Below are 18,390 nucleotides of genomic sequence, written 5' to 3'. Positions count from 1 at the left end.
ACAGTCAAAACATGCCCACACCAATTGTGCTCACAAGTATAATTTAACATTCAGACTACATTCAGATTACTACATGTATTTTAATGACAATTATTCAGTTGACCATCTTTCCCTAACATGCTCCCCACAGTATCGTCATCCACTAAATGGCACAAACCAAAACATATACTGTTGTTTTGTTTTGTTTTTAAATCTGTATAATGCAGATAAAAAGCTGTTTTTGAAGTGGAGCCTTATCATTTGATATACGGAGCTGCTTTCCTTCCCTGTAAAAACAGGGACACACAGAGACTTGGCAATAGCTGCTTAACAACCTGCTATCTTAAAAGCAAAGTAAGGATTATTTGTCAGCTTTCCTCATTGTGCCCGTTAATAGTAGCCCTGAAAAGAGAACGCCAACAAAACAGCAGCCCAGAAATCCTTCCATTTAGAAAGGTGACCCAATTTTACATAAGCTGAAAGGAAGCAACCTGCTGCATCGAAATAAAAAACAAGTAAAAAAAGGCAGGCCTCTTCCCTCCTCTCTTCTAAAAGGGATGATGCCGATTATGGCAGAAGAGCTTTTAATTCTTACCTGATACGAACAGTTTTCCTGGTGTACCATCTCAGTGCATCATACAGAAACCAGACACCGAGAGCCAAGAATGTTTACAGAAGCTGCACAGTTAATTTTTACAGCATCTGAAGGAGAAAAGAACGCCCTTGTAAACCGAGAGGCTTCCCGCAGATTAAAATGGATGCTGTTTCTGCCGTTTCAACCTGCGCAATGGCACTGGCTTTGCTAGCGAGGAGCGCAGCAGAGCTGTTCTCCTCAGGGAACGAGCAATGAGGTTTAATAACATGTAGCCAAGACTGCTCTGGGGGAATTGCGGGGGGTGGGGGTGGGGGGGAGGCGAGCTCACTCATCACCAGCACAATCAGCCAATTATATTATAGACACAAAGAAAAAAAGACGGGTGTGATGCTGGTGTGACCTTCTGGTGCTTTATGGAGGCGGTTAACTGATGTGGAAACATTCTAGTCCTCATTAAAGAGAAAAGGGAATGCAGAAAGATAGATCAATAGATTGCCTTGAACCGCCAGCCCTGTTCTCCGTGCAGTCATTTTTTCTGACAAAGCACATAAGACAATATTTGACTCTGTACTAGGAGCTTAAAGAGAAAGTAACATTTTTTAAATAAAACATCAAAATGCATAACCCTATCTTTAAGAAGAAATATGCAGATAAAAGGACACATTCAGGCAAATATTATGATAATGAACAACCTTTCCAGATGCAAAACAAAACCACCTGGTATTTCTCTCTGCAGAAAGATCATGTATTTTACTAAGAAATATCCAAGGCATTAAATCACTCAGTAAGACATAGTAGTATGTGCTGGGGTGGGGGTGGGGTTATTACTAATATCTGAAAACCATGATTGAATTTTTGACAACCTCTTTTCATGTCTGACCTGCAGCAATTATAGGGTGCAATGCTATTAATTCAGTTACGCATGCAGTTTCAAATTCATCCTTAAATTTCATATCCTTGTTGGTGGTCATTTTGTTAGCTTCTTTAATGCAAAATTAATGTTGGCTCCTAAAAGAAGAACAAAGGAGCTATCTCCTGTCCCAATTATATTTTGTTTGCTCAGAAAAGACCAGCTGCACATGTGTGTTCAAAAAGAAAAAAAGAAAAAAACAGAAGTACCTTGACCTAGAGATCAGAATGGACCCAGATGTCTCTGCAGCACACACAGTCCACCAAATAAACTTCAACACAATGGGTCAACAGAGAAGTAGGAACCAGGCATTACCAAGCTCAGAGGACCAGTTTGGAAGTAAATTTAAACCATGTGTAAACACTATGCGCATGTGCTTCTGTCGGCTTCACGCTCATATAGGCCTCCGCTCCCGCTTTTCTGGCATAACCACAGGGAAAGTAGAAGCTTTCAGCGGTTCTCAATCTGTGGGTCCCCAGATGTTGTTGGACTACAACTGCCATCATCCCTGAGCTCTGGCCTTGCTAGCTAGGGGTGATAGGAATTGTAGTTCAACATCATCTGGGGACCCACAGGTTGAGAAAGGCTTTAGCTTCTGCTCCCAAACTAACCAGTGTTTCTTGTTACATCCAAACTCAGAGAACTCTGGTTAACTTGAACTCCAGTTTGTTCAAACAATCAAACCAGAGTTGAACTGCGTTCAGGCATAAACAAAGCAGTTAGTTTAAAAGCAAGTGTTAAAGCTTCCAATCCCATACCCCACCCCTCTGGTTGTGCCAAAGGAGGTGAGAGTGCATGGGCATGAGGTTTGTTGTTGCTCATGCATACAATGCTAAACCAGGGATGACTAAGCTGTGGACCTTCAGATGTTGCTGGAATCTAGGCCTGGGCCATGTATTGATACTAGTTTGAGGGCCAGGGCTCAATGGTGTCTTCACCTGGTGGTATATCGCAGGTGAAACTGCCGCCACCGCTCCTGACTCAGGAGTGGCAGTGGTTCCACCTGCAATATACTGCTTGGGTGAAGACGCCATTGTGCTCTGGCCCTCAAACCGAGGGAAGAACGAGCTGGTAGATGATGGAGCTTGTCCCTCCCTCAGCATGCTGGGTGCTGGTGGCGCAGGGACTCCTTCCACCGCTACGCCTGGAGGAATGAGTTGGATTGGGCCTGGGCCTTCAAGGCACCAGGGTGAAACTGCCAGCCCAATGCAGCTTGTTTCTCCCACTGCGGAGTGCAACCCGAAAATGCTTAACCCAAAGCGTATTCATCCTGAGGTATGACTGTACTTATGTATCCCTCCGGATACATAAACTTCGGGTTGTGAACACGGCAAACCCGGAAGTGTATACTTCCAGGTTTCGCCATGCGCCCATGCACAGAAGCACTCTATTGCATCACATGTGTGCGCAGAAGTGGTGCCTCTGGATACGGAATTTTCAGGTTGCGGATGGATTCCTGGAATGAATTAAGTTTGTATCCAGAGGGTCTACTGTATTGCCCAGCACTGCTGGACTCCATCCCGGACTGCTGGTCGTGCTTGTTGGGGCGGATGCAAACTGCTGCCCATTATATCCAGAGTGCTGCAGGTTAGTCACCAGTGTGCTAAACCATAGTTCAGTGTTACATCCTAAATGGGCCTCTCTGCTGTTGCTGCATGTAGCCTCTTGGACACCTTCCCTCATTTCCCTCAAGCAAGGCAACGGCTATTTGGCAAGGGCAAAGGGGAGACAGATTACTCATCAGTAATGAAGCATGGGTGCTTTGCTATAACCATTCTTTGCATTCTGGTCAATGCACCTGAGCATGCTAAACTGAGAGCAGCAGTCCACCCCAAATTCTGCTAGAACTGAGTTCAACTGAAATCTGTGGGACTGGTACACATAAGAACATAAGGAGAGCTTGCAGGATCCTCTCTTTGCAGGATGACCCTGGAAAGCCCACAAGTGGTAAACTGAGGTTCTGCCTGTAAAGCAATCTGCAGGATTAAGTATTTGCTTCCCAGGCGTTTCTGCTCCTCTCCCTTAAAGCCAAAGACCTCACAAATGGTTCCTCTCTTAAGTGCCCATTAAGCAGAAGATGTGCAGTGCAGTTAGAAGAGGTCATGCCAGTGGAATCCATGCCTTGGTCTCTGAAAGCAGCCTGAAATTATGTATTAAATACAGAACTGTGCAAGGAAGTGAGGCAACTGTTTCCCAGGAAAGGAAGTTGCCTGGAGTACACATAGCAGGTGAAGTATCTTGTTTGGTTTGGAGAAACAGGAAGCAAAAACAGCAAGTTTTCCATATTTATTTTGCTGGCAAACTCTTTTTCTTTCAACTGTGCATGAGAAGGCTTGTTTTATTTACAAGAGAAAGATCTAATTTGTTCTTTAACTATACTTAATTTCTGCTATATCACTGTTAAACTGCCTTCACCAACCTGGTGCCCTCCATATACAGTGGCACCTTGGTTCTCAAACGCCTTGGTACTCAAACAACTTGGAACCCAAACACTGCAAACCCCGATGTTTGAGAGCTTTCTTTGAAAGCTGAACGTGCTCCATTTTGAGTGTTACACTTCTGTTTTGAGTGCCACAGTTCCGTTTTGAGTGTTACGCTAAGGTCTGTCTGTCTTTGCTATTTATTTTGTGTTTTTGCGGCTTTTTAGTTTTGTTTTTAGGGACGCAGGTGGCACTGTGGTCTAGGGCTTGCTGATCAGAAGGGTGGTGGTTCGAATCCCTGCAAGGGGTGAGCCCCCATTGTTCACTCTCAGCTCCTGCCCACTTAGCAGTTCGAAAGCATGTCAAAGTGCAAGTAGATAAATGGGTACTGCTCCAGTGGGAAGGTAAAAGGCATTTCCGTGCTCTGCTCTGGTTCGCCAGAAGCGGCTTAGTCATGCTGCCCACATGACCCGGAAGCTGTCTGTGGACAAATGCCGGCTCCCTCAGCCTATAGAGCGAGATGAGCGCCGCAACCCCCGAGTCGTCCACGACTGGACCTAATGGTCAGGGGTACTTTTCCCTTTACCTAGTTTTGTTTTGTTTTTGTGACTGTGTGGAACCCAGTACATTGTTTACTGCTTTCATTTTATGGATCAATGGTCTTGTTAGATGGTAAAATTCATGTTTAATTGCTGTTTTAGGGGTTGTTTTTAAAAGTCTGGAACAGATTAATCCATTTTGCATTACTTTCTATGGGAAAGCGCGCCTTGGTTTTGGAACGCTTTGGTTTTGGAATGCATTTCTGGAATGGATTAAGTTTGAGAACTAAGGTACCACTGTATTTTGGACTAAAACTCCCATCCGCCCACGCAAAGGCTGAGGTAAAAATCTATTAAAAACAAGGCAGAAGATCACAGTGTGAGAATAACTTCTCCAGTGCTTTTTCTTCAGGCTCATATTACGTAATGCTTTCATGCCAAATATAGGTACTTTTTGTTTTTTTTAAAATCATGATAGAATTTCTCACTTCTTACATCGCTGGCTCATCAACAACTGAAGTGACAGTGACTCAGAGCTGTTTCACACCTAACAAATTTCTGACAAGTGTTACTTTTATCTTTGCAGGATACAGCAATGGTGTGGCAAGGTGCAAAGTAGGAAAGACAGCCATTCACATAACAGCTAATTTCTTTTCTGGCGATCCCTGCAGGATGGGGATTTTCTTCTTATTTCATGCTACAGAAGAATGTGGCAAGCCAGTTTAAATGGGTTGCACTCAGGACCCAATCCAGCAGTGAACTGTAGAAACATCCATTTGCATTCAGATCTTAAAGGGAGACCATGGCTGAGTCTCAAAGTGTATGAAGCAAAGGCTTCTGATACAAATGAACAGTCTCCATCTGGGGTCCAGTCTACCAGTACACCTAGAAATCTAAGGAACTGGCTTGGGTAACACAAGATACTGATTTTACAGAAGAAAACAACATTGTGCTCAGAAATGGCGAATCCTCGTGTTCTTTGCTGACCGCGAAACCCTGCCAGCTAGTGGCTAATGAAAACAAAACAAGTTTCTTGTACTTTTCTCCCCTTCAAGATGGTAGTTTTGAAGTGTGAAGCCACAGTACCATTGTACTGGAACAGAGACCAGCCGGACGGTCACTGGCTCAGTCCCCATTTATGACAAAATTATCTCTCTGCTGATTGGTCAGCAGCCTTCTTGAAAAGTGCATCCCTTGAGGAACCTGCCTCTGAGCTCCTCCATTCACCTCAGTGTCTCTGTTATTGCAAGAGGGAGAAGGAAAGATAGAGCAGGCCTCTTCAATACACTCATGGTCCAGGTAAGGAAAAAGTAAGATCCACCTCCCCTCCCCCTTGGGGAAGGATGAAGCCAATGGGGAAATTAATTGGGGACAACCTGGATGCGACACATATCAAAAGTCAGGCAATGCATTAAATGGGTAGGCATGGGCATCTCTGAGAATTTTTCAGTAGGGGGTGCTCCAAAACACTAAGATGGGGAGTGGGCTAGTCATGAGAATAAGTCATAGGCAGGGCCAGATGACTGTGGGAAGCCCTCAAGCACAAGAGCACCCCTCTCGGTGGATTCCAGCAAATGGTATTCATAAGCTGACCTCTAACCTTGGACATAGACCACAGTCAACCTGGCTAGTAGCAAGGGATAACCCTATTCTCCAAAGTCAAGTAGGACATATGGTCATCCTAATCACTAGTTTTGGAGCATCCACTTGGATTACTGTCCGTTGTATGGCATTAACCTTCATTTTTAGGAAGTCTTGTGTTAGATTTCTTCATTGTCTTATATGGCCTTTGGTTGGCTTCAGTTATGAGGATTTATTTGTTGCTTCCAGTTTATTGCCTTTGTTTTAATTGCTGCTCCCTTTTACTAGCATTTAATTCATGCGTTATACTGCCATGTTTAACTCTTGCTTTTAGTAAATGTTCCTAGCTGTTGGTAGGGATGTGGGTGGCGCTGTGGTCTAAGCCACAGAGCCTAGGGCTTGCTGATCAGAAGGTCGGAGGTTCGAATCCCTGGGACAGGGTGAGCTTCTGTTGTTCGGTCCCAGCTCCTGCCCACCTAGCAGTTCGAAAGCATGTCAAATGCAAGTAGATAAATAGGTACCACTCGGTGGGAAGGTAAACGGCATTTCCGTGCGCTGCTCTGGTTTTTCAGAAGCGGCTTAGTCATGCTGGGCATATGACCCAGAAGCTGTCTGTGGACAAACACCAGCTCCCTTGGCCTACAGAGTGAGATGAGCAAGCAACCCCAGAGTCGTCTGCGACTGGACCTAACGGTCAGGGGTAAAAGGTAAAGGTAAAGGTACCCCTGCCCGTACGGGCCAGTCTTGACAGACTCTGGGGTTGTGCGCCCATCTCACTTAAGAGGCCAGGGGCCAGCGCTGTCCGGAGACACTTCCGGGTCACGTGGCCAGCATGACATCGCTGCTCTGGCGAGCCAGAGCCGCACACGGAAACGCCGTTTACCTTCCCGCTGGTAAGCGGTCCCTATTTATCTACTTGCACCCGGAGGTGCTTTCAAACTGCTAGGTTGGCAGGCGCTGGGACCGAGCAGCGGGAGCGCACCCCGCCGCAGGGATTCGAACCGCCGACCTTTCGATCGGCAAGTCCTAGGCGCTGAGGCTTTAACCCACAGCGCCACCTGCGTCCTAACGGTCAGGGGTACCTTTACCTTTATCTTTCCTGGCTGTTTTCTTTTCTTTTTCCCAGTTACCATGTCCTTTTACGGTAAGGTGGGATATAAACGCTTTAAAGGAAAAGAAGATTGCAAACTCAAGCCAACCTTCCTTAAAAACCTCCACTAATATATTCTTATCTCTTCCTCCCTGAGCCAGGATGTGCTGAGAGCAAAAACAAACACTCTCTCATTGCTTAAATTCACACATGCTTTGAATTCACCAAGCCTGCCGGAATGTTTCACAGCCCTGCAGGCTCTGTTCCACCCTACCCTGGTATTTCAGGTATTTCTATGGCTTGGAAACTCTTAATCCTCTAAGCAGCTGAGAGGGAAAAGAAGGGATATGGCTTTAGTGAATGCAGCTAACATGCAGCAATTATTAAACGCCTGTAGGAATAACTCCACACAAGGGAGGCCTCTAGAGAAATTAGTTCCCTTTAAAATATTATCTAGGTAGCAGTGGCATAACACATGCAGCATATCAGAACTTAACCTTCCATTACTGTGGAATGAAATCCAGTGGAGACTCACTTAGAAACTGAAGGCCTGTGACCTATGCATCAGGATCACTGAAGGCCTGTGACCTATGGATCAGGATCACTAATTAGGAATACCTGAGTGAAAAAGATATGTCTACCAAGGCACAAATCAGGAAATTAATAACGGGTTCATCCGTTTGAGCACAAAAGTTACTGATAAATGCAGCTACAGTAATGCAATTTCAGATGTCTTCTACCTTTGTTTAGTATCAGAAACATTCATTTAATTTTTGTTGGCATAAGTAGAGAGGTAGCAGATTATATAGAGACCAGCATACCCTCCAACATTTCTCTAATGAAAATAGGAATGCCCTATTCAAATAATAATAATAATAATAATAATAATAATAATAATAATAATTTATAACATATCCATCTGCCTAGGATGCCCAATCAACTCTGGGCGGGTTCCAATATATATAAAAACATAATGAAACATTAAACATTTCAAAACATCCCTACACAGGGCTGCATTCAGATGCCTTCCAAGAGTTGTATAGCTACTTATCTCCTCGGCTTGAGGGTCACATAACTCCATACCCTCCAACAATTCTCCGATGAAAATAGGGACATCCTAAGGAGAAGCAGGACATTCTGGGATCAAATCAGAAACTGGGATGGCTTCTGTAAATCCAGGACTGTCCCTGGAAAATAGGGACACTTGGAGGGTTTGGACCAGGGTTGGCGAACCTCAGGCCTGGGGCCCCAATGTGGGTCTCCATGCCTCTCCAACTGCCCCATGGGACTCTCCCCAGACCACATGTCCTCCCCAGCCCCATCATCTTTCCCCAGGCCCACACTGGCCCTGTGTCACATTCTTTAGTGTTTTTGCCTGGCTGGAATGTGTCATTGAACATCAATCTTGCTTGCCCAGATATAGGATATTGAGGGGTGTGCAAGGGTGTTTATAAACTAGCCTACTGCACAAATGTAGAATTTATGTGCATTGCCCCACCTCCTTTTGCCTCAGGCCCCATCTATCGCGTTGACCAGAAGGGAAGGCAGCCTTGGGGTTAAAAACATTTCACTGCTGTATGGAAGGAACACTCTGCTCCCTTGTTCTGATGTCAGGAACCAGTGCTGAGGAACCATCATGGAAGTTCCTTGGCCCAGTACATTGCATTAAGTAATATTTATATTTATGGACATATTGATTCCATACCTAAAAGACAAACAGTGACCACACTGGTGGATAATGCATAGCATTGCTGTATTATTATTGTTTTAAACAATGAAAGTTTCTCTCCAGGGCCTAGCAAACATGTAATTCCAGGTATATGTGCTCCTGTTAACTCAGGACCCTTGTACTGCACATTCTACTCCAGACGCCATGCTTTAAAATTCAGTACAGCTTGGAGTATGGCTCCATTGGCTCAGACCATCCATCATCAGCCTTTCCATCTGATGGCATCGGAGAGAATAAAGCGAGGTTGTGAGGCCCTCTTCAACAACTTGACTGGGACAAACCCCCATTTGGTTCCTCCGCTCCACAAACTTATTCCAGCTGTTTCATTACATAACTCTGTAGATAACTTTCGTAAGACTTTTGAAGACACACCTCTTTACCTGGGTATTCTATTGAACTCTTGACCTGAACCTCCTGCTTTAATTGTTTTTTATACTTTAAAAACTGCTTAGAAGCCTATTTTGGCATTAAGAGATATAATAATAATAATAATAATAATAATAATAATATTAACAACAATTACTACTACTGCTGTTGTGGTCTAAACCACTGAGCCTCTTGGGCTTGCTGATCAGAAGGTTGGCGGTTTGAATCCGCGTGCCGGGGTGAGCTCCCGTTGCTCTGTCCCAGCTCCTGCCAACCTAGCAGTTTGAAAGCACACTAGTGCAAGTAGATAAATAGGTACTGCTGCAGCAGGAAGGTAAACAGCATTTCCGTATGCTGTGGCTTCCATCACGGTGTTCCATTGCGCCAGAAGCGGTTTAGTCATGCTGGCCACATGAGCCAGAAAGCTGTCTGTGGACAAACACTGGCTCCCTCGCCCTGAAAGTGAAATGAGCGCCACAACCCCATAGTCGCCTTTGACTGGACTTAACCGTCCAGGGGTCTTCTACCTTTACCTTTATTGTTGTTATTAGTAGACAAGACAAATATTGGGTTCAACGGTCAATAAGGTAGTTTCTGCCCATGCTATAAAGGGAAGTGAGGGGCAGATGGGCTCATCAATCTGGGAAGGTAGCCCATCTAGGAAAAGGAAAACTCTGATCCTAAACCTCCGCTGCCTTGTGGGATATCTTCAGGAGAAGAAAAGGCTATGGCAGGCATAGGCAAACTCAGCCCTCCAGATGTTTTGAGACTACAATTCCCATCATCCCTGACCATTGGTCCTGTTAGCTAGGGATGATGGAAGTTGTAGTCCCAAAACATCTGGAGGGCCGAGTTTGCCTGTGCCTGGGCTAAGGCGTAAACCCTACACAAATACAGAGTGGAGTCTCTGAGACAGCTGGATGACGTCTTGTACACCTCCTTCTGGCAACTCCTGCAGTCAGGCTAGTGCCAAACGTACTTCTCTGCTTTCCTTTGGACTACATCAGCAAGGCCATGAGAGGGGTCTTGTCATCTCGGCAGCCCAGGACCTCCATACACCCTGCCCAGGCTTGTGGCAAGGGAAGGTCACTTGAGTGCTGCTAATGCCGTGGTTTGACTTCGACCCCGCAGTCACGCTCTTGAGACAGATGGATGCCTACAAAAGTAATGTGAGCTGGCACCTTAATTTTGCTTATTCTTCTTTCCTCCCCCTTGTACGTGTATCTTGTACGCAATTTTAAACAGCCAACTGCCTTGGGTGCTCAGGTAGGAAGGTGGTAAATACATGAAGCAAGCACATAAATCAATCACATGAGAGAGATACTGTGGCCAGGTTTCCTGCTGAGAAGGCATAGCACTACAAGAATATTGATCCGAGGTTCCACACACCCTTTAGAAGCTCACAGATATTCTTCAAGCTTATAATCATTATGTGCTTAAGCGCAATGTGGTTGGCACCGTTCTGCAACTGGCCTCAGGCCATTTTACCACACACACACATTTCATTCCAGGAATGGGGAGCCTCTAAATGCTCTCAGACTGCAACTCCCATCGTCTCTGACCACTGAGCGTACTAGCTGGGGCTGATAAGAGTGGGAGTCCTGCAACAGCTGGAGGGCCACAGGCTCCCAGTTGCAGCTTTATTTTCTGGTTAAAGCAGAAATCTACACTCCAATCTCTCTTATATTGTAATAACAAGTAATAGAGATTAGTCACTGGCTGGCCATTTATGAGACAGTTATATCCACCCAGCCCTTACTCACACAAATGACATATTACATTTTGCTATGCATACCTGCCCATAATTAGTCATACTTTTTTTCACTGCCAGAGGCTAGAGTTTGCACAAACGCCAGGGGAAAGCTATTTATTTAAAGAAGAGGCAGCGCTAGCTTTCAAGGAACTTGGAAATGTATGTAGAGGACAGTCGGGGGGGAAATACTGTTCTTTTACTCATGCTTTAGTTGTAAGGCTGAAGGTCAAAGTATATCCTCATATTTTTTTAAAATAATGCTGAAATATTTTAAAGTGTTTTGAGTGTAACCACTGCTATTTTTCTAGAAAAAAGAGGTGCTGGAACACCTCCCTCTTTCTCTTAGAATGGCAATGGTGCCTACCTAGGAGGTGCCAGAATTCTCATGAGAGTTTGGGTGTGTTCCAGCTGAAAAAAAAGCCCTGCGTGTTCCTGGTAATGCTTTAGCATTAAAATTGGTAACCTTTAGCCAATGGCTAGCCCACAGCCTAATTTTCCTTACAGAAATGTTGTGAGACCCAAATGAGATGTTGAACATGAAACCCTGACTTTGAAGGAAGGGTAGAACTGAAACAAAACTGAACAAGTTTTTTTTTTCCTGTGCCAGACTGAGAATTAGAAACCTGTCATTTAAAAAAAATAATGAAACAAAGACCATGCAATTGAATGTGACCTGCAGGTCATTTGTTATCTGCCCATATTCTGGGCAAAAGAAATATAAAATGTCTTCTGTAAGGAACAACAAAACATGACTCTTGACGGATAACAGTCTTGTTCTCCTAACTAGAAGTATATGAACCACTAAGGTATTAGATACTTATCCAAGGGGTTTACCGTAATCCACATAAAGCTGTTTTGAATGCCTGGAAAAATCACTATCTTGTCTGCAAAACAAAAATAAGTAGATTGCTTCAAGGATTTACACAAGCATGAACCTGACAACAAATGACATTCCAGTGTGGAGCATAACATGTTTTCTCATTTCATTCCCCTGTTGCCAACCTTGCATGCTTCTAACTACAGCATTCCCCTGACGAAGGGCTATCTTCAGCCCCAAACACACTGGGCTTGTTATTGAATATATTTGTCTCTCCACCCTTCTATGAACTTCTTTTGTCTGCTGCTTATTTGGGGAGCCATCTGAAATAAATAAATTGAGGTCTTATATATATATAAAATAAAGGTTTATAAATGTACCAAGCAAACACGTACATAAATATATAAACCACATGTCTGAAGCAGCACAGGAAAACAGCCAAGAAGCCATTTTGGCTCACAAACTGACCAAATGTTTTCTCTGCAAAGTCAAAAGAAAATGGAAAAGCCTCCCCATTGTCTTTTCCTTCACAAATCCTGTCTTAAGGGTCTGTGTATGAATAGGGTGAGCCTGTGACCTGGCTCAGGAACTAAGTATTATTACAAAAGACTGGCCAGGCTCCCCAGGGTATCCAATCAAGTAAGCATTAACAGGTAACCTGCCAGACCGGAGGTAAACAACACACTCAGATTTCTGATGTAGACTGCCCTTTCTGTGATGTAGGTATGATGTGTCTGGGGGGTGGTCTTGAGCTACACCCCTTCTGTGATGTATGTATGATGTTTCTGGGGGTGGTCTTGGACTCCAGGGTGGGCAATTTAAAATGTCTATATATAAGGGCAGGCACACCTTTGTTCTGGGTCCTCCTCCTCTCTCCTGTGTGTGTGGGGAGCACCCTGTTGCAACAGTTCAATAAAGATCAGGCATACTAGCTGCTTTGCTTCTCAATATTCTCTGGCTGGCCTCTGTTCTTTTCTCCAACCAATGGAGAACCTACAAAGGACTCTATAAGGGCTCTTGTGTCCCCCATAAGGGAATAAGGGCAGATTTTCATTTATTACACATCCTTTGGTGGAACCCAGTAAATGTTTCTCATTGCACTCAAGAGATGCAGGTAGAATTTGCAGAAGTCTCAAAGTGCTGCTTCATTTCCATAGTGGAAGCTGCCAAATATTGCTTCTACATTTTACATGCTCCTTCTGTGTCAGTGCTAAAACTCCAGCAATGGTGGAGAAGAAGTTGTTCTCCAACACCACTGCACCATTACAGTATTCTGGAGAGGAACCACATGGAACAAGAATGATGATGATTTATTTATATGCTGCCCATCTGACTGGGTTACCCCAGCCACTCTGGAAAGCTTCCAACTAATTAGAACACAGTAAGACATCAAACATTAACAACTTCTCTATACAAGGTACCCACTTAAGATCAGACAAGGTACCCATTGATGGCAGAGAAAGGGTAGCTCTTAGTCTCTTGGCCTTCCCCCCCGCCCTGCCCCGGAACATCGTAAAACCTGCAAAGGTGAGTGTCAGGGAACTGCCATCGGAGCCAGAAGCGGAGGGAAGGCTCCAGAGGGATGCTGGAGAGGGTCCCAGTAGGGAGAGAGGCAGCCCATCTGCTGGGGAAGGAAATCAGCGTAGCACCAGTGGAGAAGGGGGGCAGATGGGGGAATCGGCGAGGGGGCTCCAGGACTCCTCGCCGGAGACCAGCGGGGAGAGCACGGGTCCTCTGCTGCCCACACTCTCCCTGCGCAGAAGACTTCCGCGCAGGGAGAGTAGGAGGAGACTTGGCGTCAAAGAACTTCTTTGCTGGAAGAAGTTCAAGAAACGCCCACTGACGGATTCTGCCAGCGATTGAGACAGCCACGGGTGAGTGGCTGTCCAGACAGAAAGGGTTCACCCAGGTAGCCCAGCCAGGTGTGGCGACGATTTACGCACGAGCAACCCCTAGAACCATTACAGTGAGCATGTTATTTGGAAATTTGAGTCAACATTTCCAAGAAAGCTAATTTGCCTCTTCCAAAGCAAGCTTCTGTTTGAGTCACATCAGCTAAAGTAGCAGATCTCCTGCCTATAGCCTTGAGTAATTCACTTCCTCTGTGTCAGTTCCCTTGTGGTAAATGAGTAACCCTAAAGGCCAAGATCACAGAGTTGGTGGATGGCTATCCTGAGACAAAGAAATGCTTTTCACCCTCAGTTTTAGAGAGCCTAGACTAAACCTACAACAAACCATGACAACATGTAAAAAGTCATAGCTATAAGCCTTCATTAATGATTCATATATTGTGCAACACCTATCCATGGACAAGAGGAAGCAGGTCCGCACCAATGGCCATACCTCCTGATCCACCAGCACTGCAACTAACATTTGTGCATTTACGCAAAACATTTTCACAGGGGCATATATGCAGGAAGGGCTGAATATGCAGCCCGTGATCGAGATCCCAAGCTCATGTTCATTGCAAACACATGACTGTAGGGAGAGTGTGCAATGGTGAGGACAGGGCCAGCAGGTTGCCAAAGATTCAATTATTCATGCATAGGTTCTATTGTAGAGACTTACCATATTTTTCACTTCATAGGGCGCACCGGATCATAGGGCACACCTAGTTTTTAGGGGGGAAATCAAGAAAAAAAAATCTTATTCTCCCCCCAGCCCCAAAGAGCAGCGTACAGGCTGCGCAACCTCTCCCTTCCGGAGGGGTTGCGCAGAGCTATGGCACAAGCCAAGGCAGCAAGTGGGATGGATCCCACTCACTGTTCTGGCTTCCTCTTTAGCCCCACGCAACCTCTCCCTACCGGGAGAGGCTGCGCGGGGCTAAAGAAGCCATAGCCGCGTGTAGCCTCTCCCTGCCGGAGGGTCTGTGCACGGCTATCCCTGAAGCCTCCAGAGCGAGAGGGGTCGATGCGCGCCGACGCCTCTCACTCTCCAGGCTTCAGCGAAAGCAACACGAAGCCTCCAGAGCGCGGAGGGAGAGCTCCCTCTGCGCTTCGGAGGCTTAGCGTTGCTATCGCTGAAGCCATGGAGCCTGCATTCGCTCCATAGGATGCACACACATTTCCCCTCAATTTTTGGAGGGGAAAAAGTGCGTCCTATAGAGCAAAAAATATGGTAATTACCCTCCCTTCTGCAAGCATACGCAGTCCTACTTGTGTAGAGGGCATGGGGTCATACATGTAGCCTTGCCCCCAACAACATGCCACCCCCATATTCTCTACCCCAATCTTTGCACATTGAGCATGAAGGCCTGAATGGAGAGATTCCAAGCACCATCAGACAAATGTTCTTGGAATCCTGCCTCAGACCTTCCTGCTCAAAGTGGGAAGGTCAGATTGGAGGGAGGTTGGGAGTGGCCTTGGGCTGACGTGGTTCTTCTCAATGTTCCTCTCCTCTACATAGAAGTGAATGCAGAATCTAAGCATGGAGTGTGAAGGGGAGGGAAGGAGAAATAAATACATATATGAAGAGCTGGTATGTTGTAGCAGATCCTCCTGCTTCGGACCAGGTGTGCTGCAAACCATGCTTCCACTCCCACTTATGGCACACATGCTGCAGACTGGCTGCCTGTGAGCCATACAATCATCTTGTTTTGAGTTTGTGGGTGCCAGATTCCCTAAATTACTGGGTTTAGTAAGTGTTAGAATTTAATTAAGGCTTATGTGTTAAAACTGGCTGCTAGAACCATGTGTGTATTTGAGCTGTGCACTAGATGCTTCTAACTCTCTGGAATCAACATTTGTCAAAAGCTAATTAATCCAGGACTAGCCTGGTGGTAACAAGTGATTAGGATGATAAAGGATCAAATGCGTGGGCTCCCTTCCTCCCTCCCTCAACTGAGGGGTAGTTTAAAAGACCATGCCAGCATTTTAGGTTATGATTTTTAGGAATGGAGTTATGCAACGGAGGTAGAAAGCCACAGGCTAGACAGAAGAGTCAGAGAGCAATGTTTGAGAGCAGTGGTTGAGGTCTGCTTAAGTCCAAGTCTGCTGTGTCTATGGGAGAAGCCAGAATCTCTTGGGGGTGTGAATGCTGTGAACCCCTCCAGTGTGGGCTCAGGTTGTATATATGTGTAAATAAGTCATGTATCATAAAGACACCACAGTCTCCGCCATGCCTCATTGTCCAAAAGGAAACTCAAATTCTGGGTGTGCACCTGGAATCTTGCATTGCTATGGAGATGTGGGTGACGTGTAACAGCATTAAAAGAAAAGGCAATCAGTGCCTAAAGTAAGGCATGCTGAGTGTATTCCTGCTGAGTACTCAACATCTATGAGTCTCCCTGGGAAACACAAAAGCATAATGTTTTCCAAACTTACGTCTCCAGCTGTTTCTGGACTACAACTCCCATCATCCCTAGCAAGCAGGACCAGTGGTCAAGGATGATGGGAATTATAGTCCAAAAACAGCTGGAGACCCAAGTTTGGGAAACGCTACAATAGCAGAACAAATGATTTTTCTTTCTCTTTGGAGGCTATGTGCATCTCATTTCCAAATCTCTAAGAAATACACTGATTATCTCCCATCAGGTTAAAAATAAAAGAACTAAAGCAAATTCATTAAGTGGATGGATCAGCTGGATAGTACCAGAGCTCCCAGAGAGAGCTTGCGTGGAACTAATGGAAGAAAAAGAGAAATCTCCACATACTAACTCAACATAATAAAGTCAATACATTGAACCATAATTTATTCTTCTATGTTCATGCCGCTGCATAAAATAGGCTAGCAACTGTAAATGGTCAGGATGAAGGTAGACATGTAAATATCGCCTCCAAGATCAAAGGATGTAATGCAATTTTAATCACTAGAGGTCCCTATGACACAGCGATAAAATACAGTGCTGAAGCAGGTGGAAAGAAACAGCGTTTAAGCTGCTTCTTTCCTAAGGAAAAGAACGATTAAACTTAATATTGATTTATCCTAGTTTGATAAGCATACAAGCTTTACATGACTAAAAGGTAAAAGGTAAAGATACCCCTGCCCGTACGGGCCAGTCGTGTCCGACTCTGGGGTTGCGCGCCCATCTCGCTTAAGAAGCCGGGGGCCAGCGCTGTCCGGGTCACGTGGCCAGCGTGACAAGCTGCATCTGGCGAGCTGTGCAGCACACGGAAACGCCATTTACCTTCCCGCCAGTAAGCGGTCCCTATTTATCTACTTGCACCCGGGGGTCCTTCCGAACTGCTAGGTTGGCAGGCGCTGGGACCGAGCAACGGGAGCGTACCCCGCCGCGGGGATTTGAACCGCCGACCTGACGATCGGCAAGTCCTAGGCGCTGAGGTTTTACCCACAGCGCCACCCGCGTCCCAAATGCCTTGTATGTATACATTAAACCTTTGTTTCCTTTCTCCCATCTAATATTACAGAGAAGCAAGAAACATCACCTTGCTTTAGAGCTAGCAGAGCACTTTGCCAGCATTTAGAACAGGGTTCCCCAAACTCGTCAGGTTTTCAACGTCAAGATGTCTCACCAGCCAAACATTGTGATCTGGTGACACACCACGATGTTAAACAAGAAGCTGCATTGGCCCCTGCTTGCGAGGCTTTTTTTTTTTATAATATTTTTTATTGAATTTGTAAAGTACAGAAAAAAGAATAAAGAACATATTATAAGAGTGAAGTAGAAAGGTTACAAATTTTCTTGTTCTTTTTTCCAAATCTACTGGACTTCCCCACATCCTCCCAACCCTGCATTCTCTGTAATACATAACATCAGCAATTTGTTAACTTATTTCATTACTTGTTGTATCCTTCGTTTTATCATGTTACCCAATTTCAAATGTGTTATAACCCAAATCATGTACATTTTCATTTAAACACAATAAAGTTATTTCATTATTCTATCTCAGACTTCTTGTACCTTAATTTTCATTTCTTTAGTTTAACCTTACTGAAGCTAGAGTTTCCTAAAAGATGCATTTTTTAACATTCATACAGCTTATAGTGTTTTTCCAGATAGTCCTTAAATTTTTTCCAGTCCTCCTCGATTGTTTCTTCTCCCAGGTCTCGGATTCTGCCAGTCATTTCGGCCAGTTCCATGTAGTCCATCAACTGCGTGTGCCATTCCTCCAGTGTGGGTAGATCTTGTGTCTTCCAATGCTTTGCAATCAGGATCCTTGCTGCTGTAGTAGCATACATAAAAAAAGTTCTGTCCTTCTTAAGCACTCTCTGGTCCACCATGCCCAGAAGGAAGGCCTCTGGTTTCTTAGGTAAGGTAAATCTAAGTACCTTTTTAAGTTCATTATGAATCATCTCCCAAAAGGCCTTCACTTTCGGGCAGGTCCACCAGAGGTGAAAGAATGTCCCTTCCGCCTCTTTACATTTCCAACATTTATTATCAGACAGGTGATATATCTTAGCAAGCTTGACTGGGGTCATGTACCACCGGTATATCATTTTCATAATGTTTTCCTTCAAGGCACTACATGCCGTAAATTTCATTCCGGTGTTCCATAACCTTTCCCAGTCTTCAAACATAATGTTATGCCCCAAATCCTGCGCCCACTTTATCATGGCGGATTTGACTGTCTCATCCTGGGTATTCCATTTAAGCAGCAGGTTATACATTCTCGAAAGTAGTTTACTTTTTGGTTCTAACAGTTCTGTCTCTA

The 18,390-nt window shown here is 45.0% G+C and overlaps 1 protein-coding gene across 13 annotated transcripts in view; it reads right to left on the bottom strand.

Annotated features, from left to right (window-relative positions):
• Positions 1–18,390, bottom strand: part of LOC310844864 (schwannomin-interacting protein 1) — a 384,519-nt gene that overhangs the window by 44,306 nt on the left and 321,823 nt on the right. Inside the window, exon 1 of one of the 13 annotated variants that reach the window (XM_083739573.1) lies at positions 575–843. The exons of 11 other annotated variants lie outside the window; for them this stretch is intronic. In XM_083739573.1, the coding sequence (XP_083595699.1) occupies positions 575–604 (30 nt within the window). In that variant the 5' untranslated portion in view covers positions 605–843. Of the gene's footprint in view, positions 1–574; positions 844–18,390 lie in introns of those variants that run through there. One more of the 13 variants, XM_083739575.1, reaches the window with a different exon arrangement.

The sequence above is a fragment of the Podarcis gaigeae genome, assembly GCF_964106915.1.
Source record: "Podarcis gaigeae genome assembly, chromosome: 5".
Classification (NCBI taxonomy): Eukaryota; Metazoa; Chordata; class Lepidosauria; order Squamata; family Lacertidae; genus Podarcis; species Podarcis gaigeae.
Note: the sequence above shows the minus strand (reverse complement) of the source record. Positions and strands in the feature narration are given on the sequence as shown.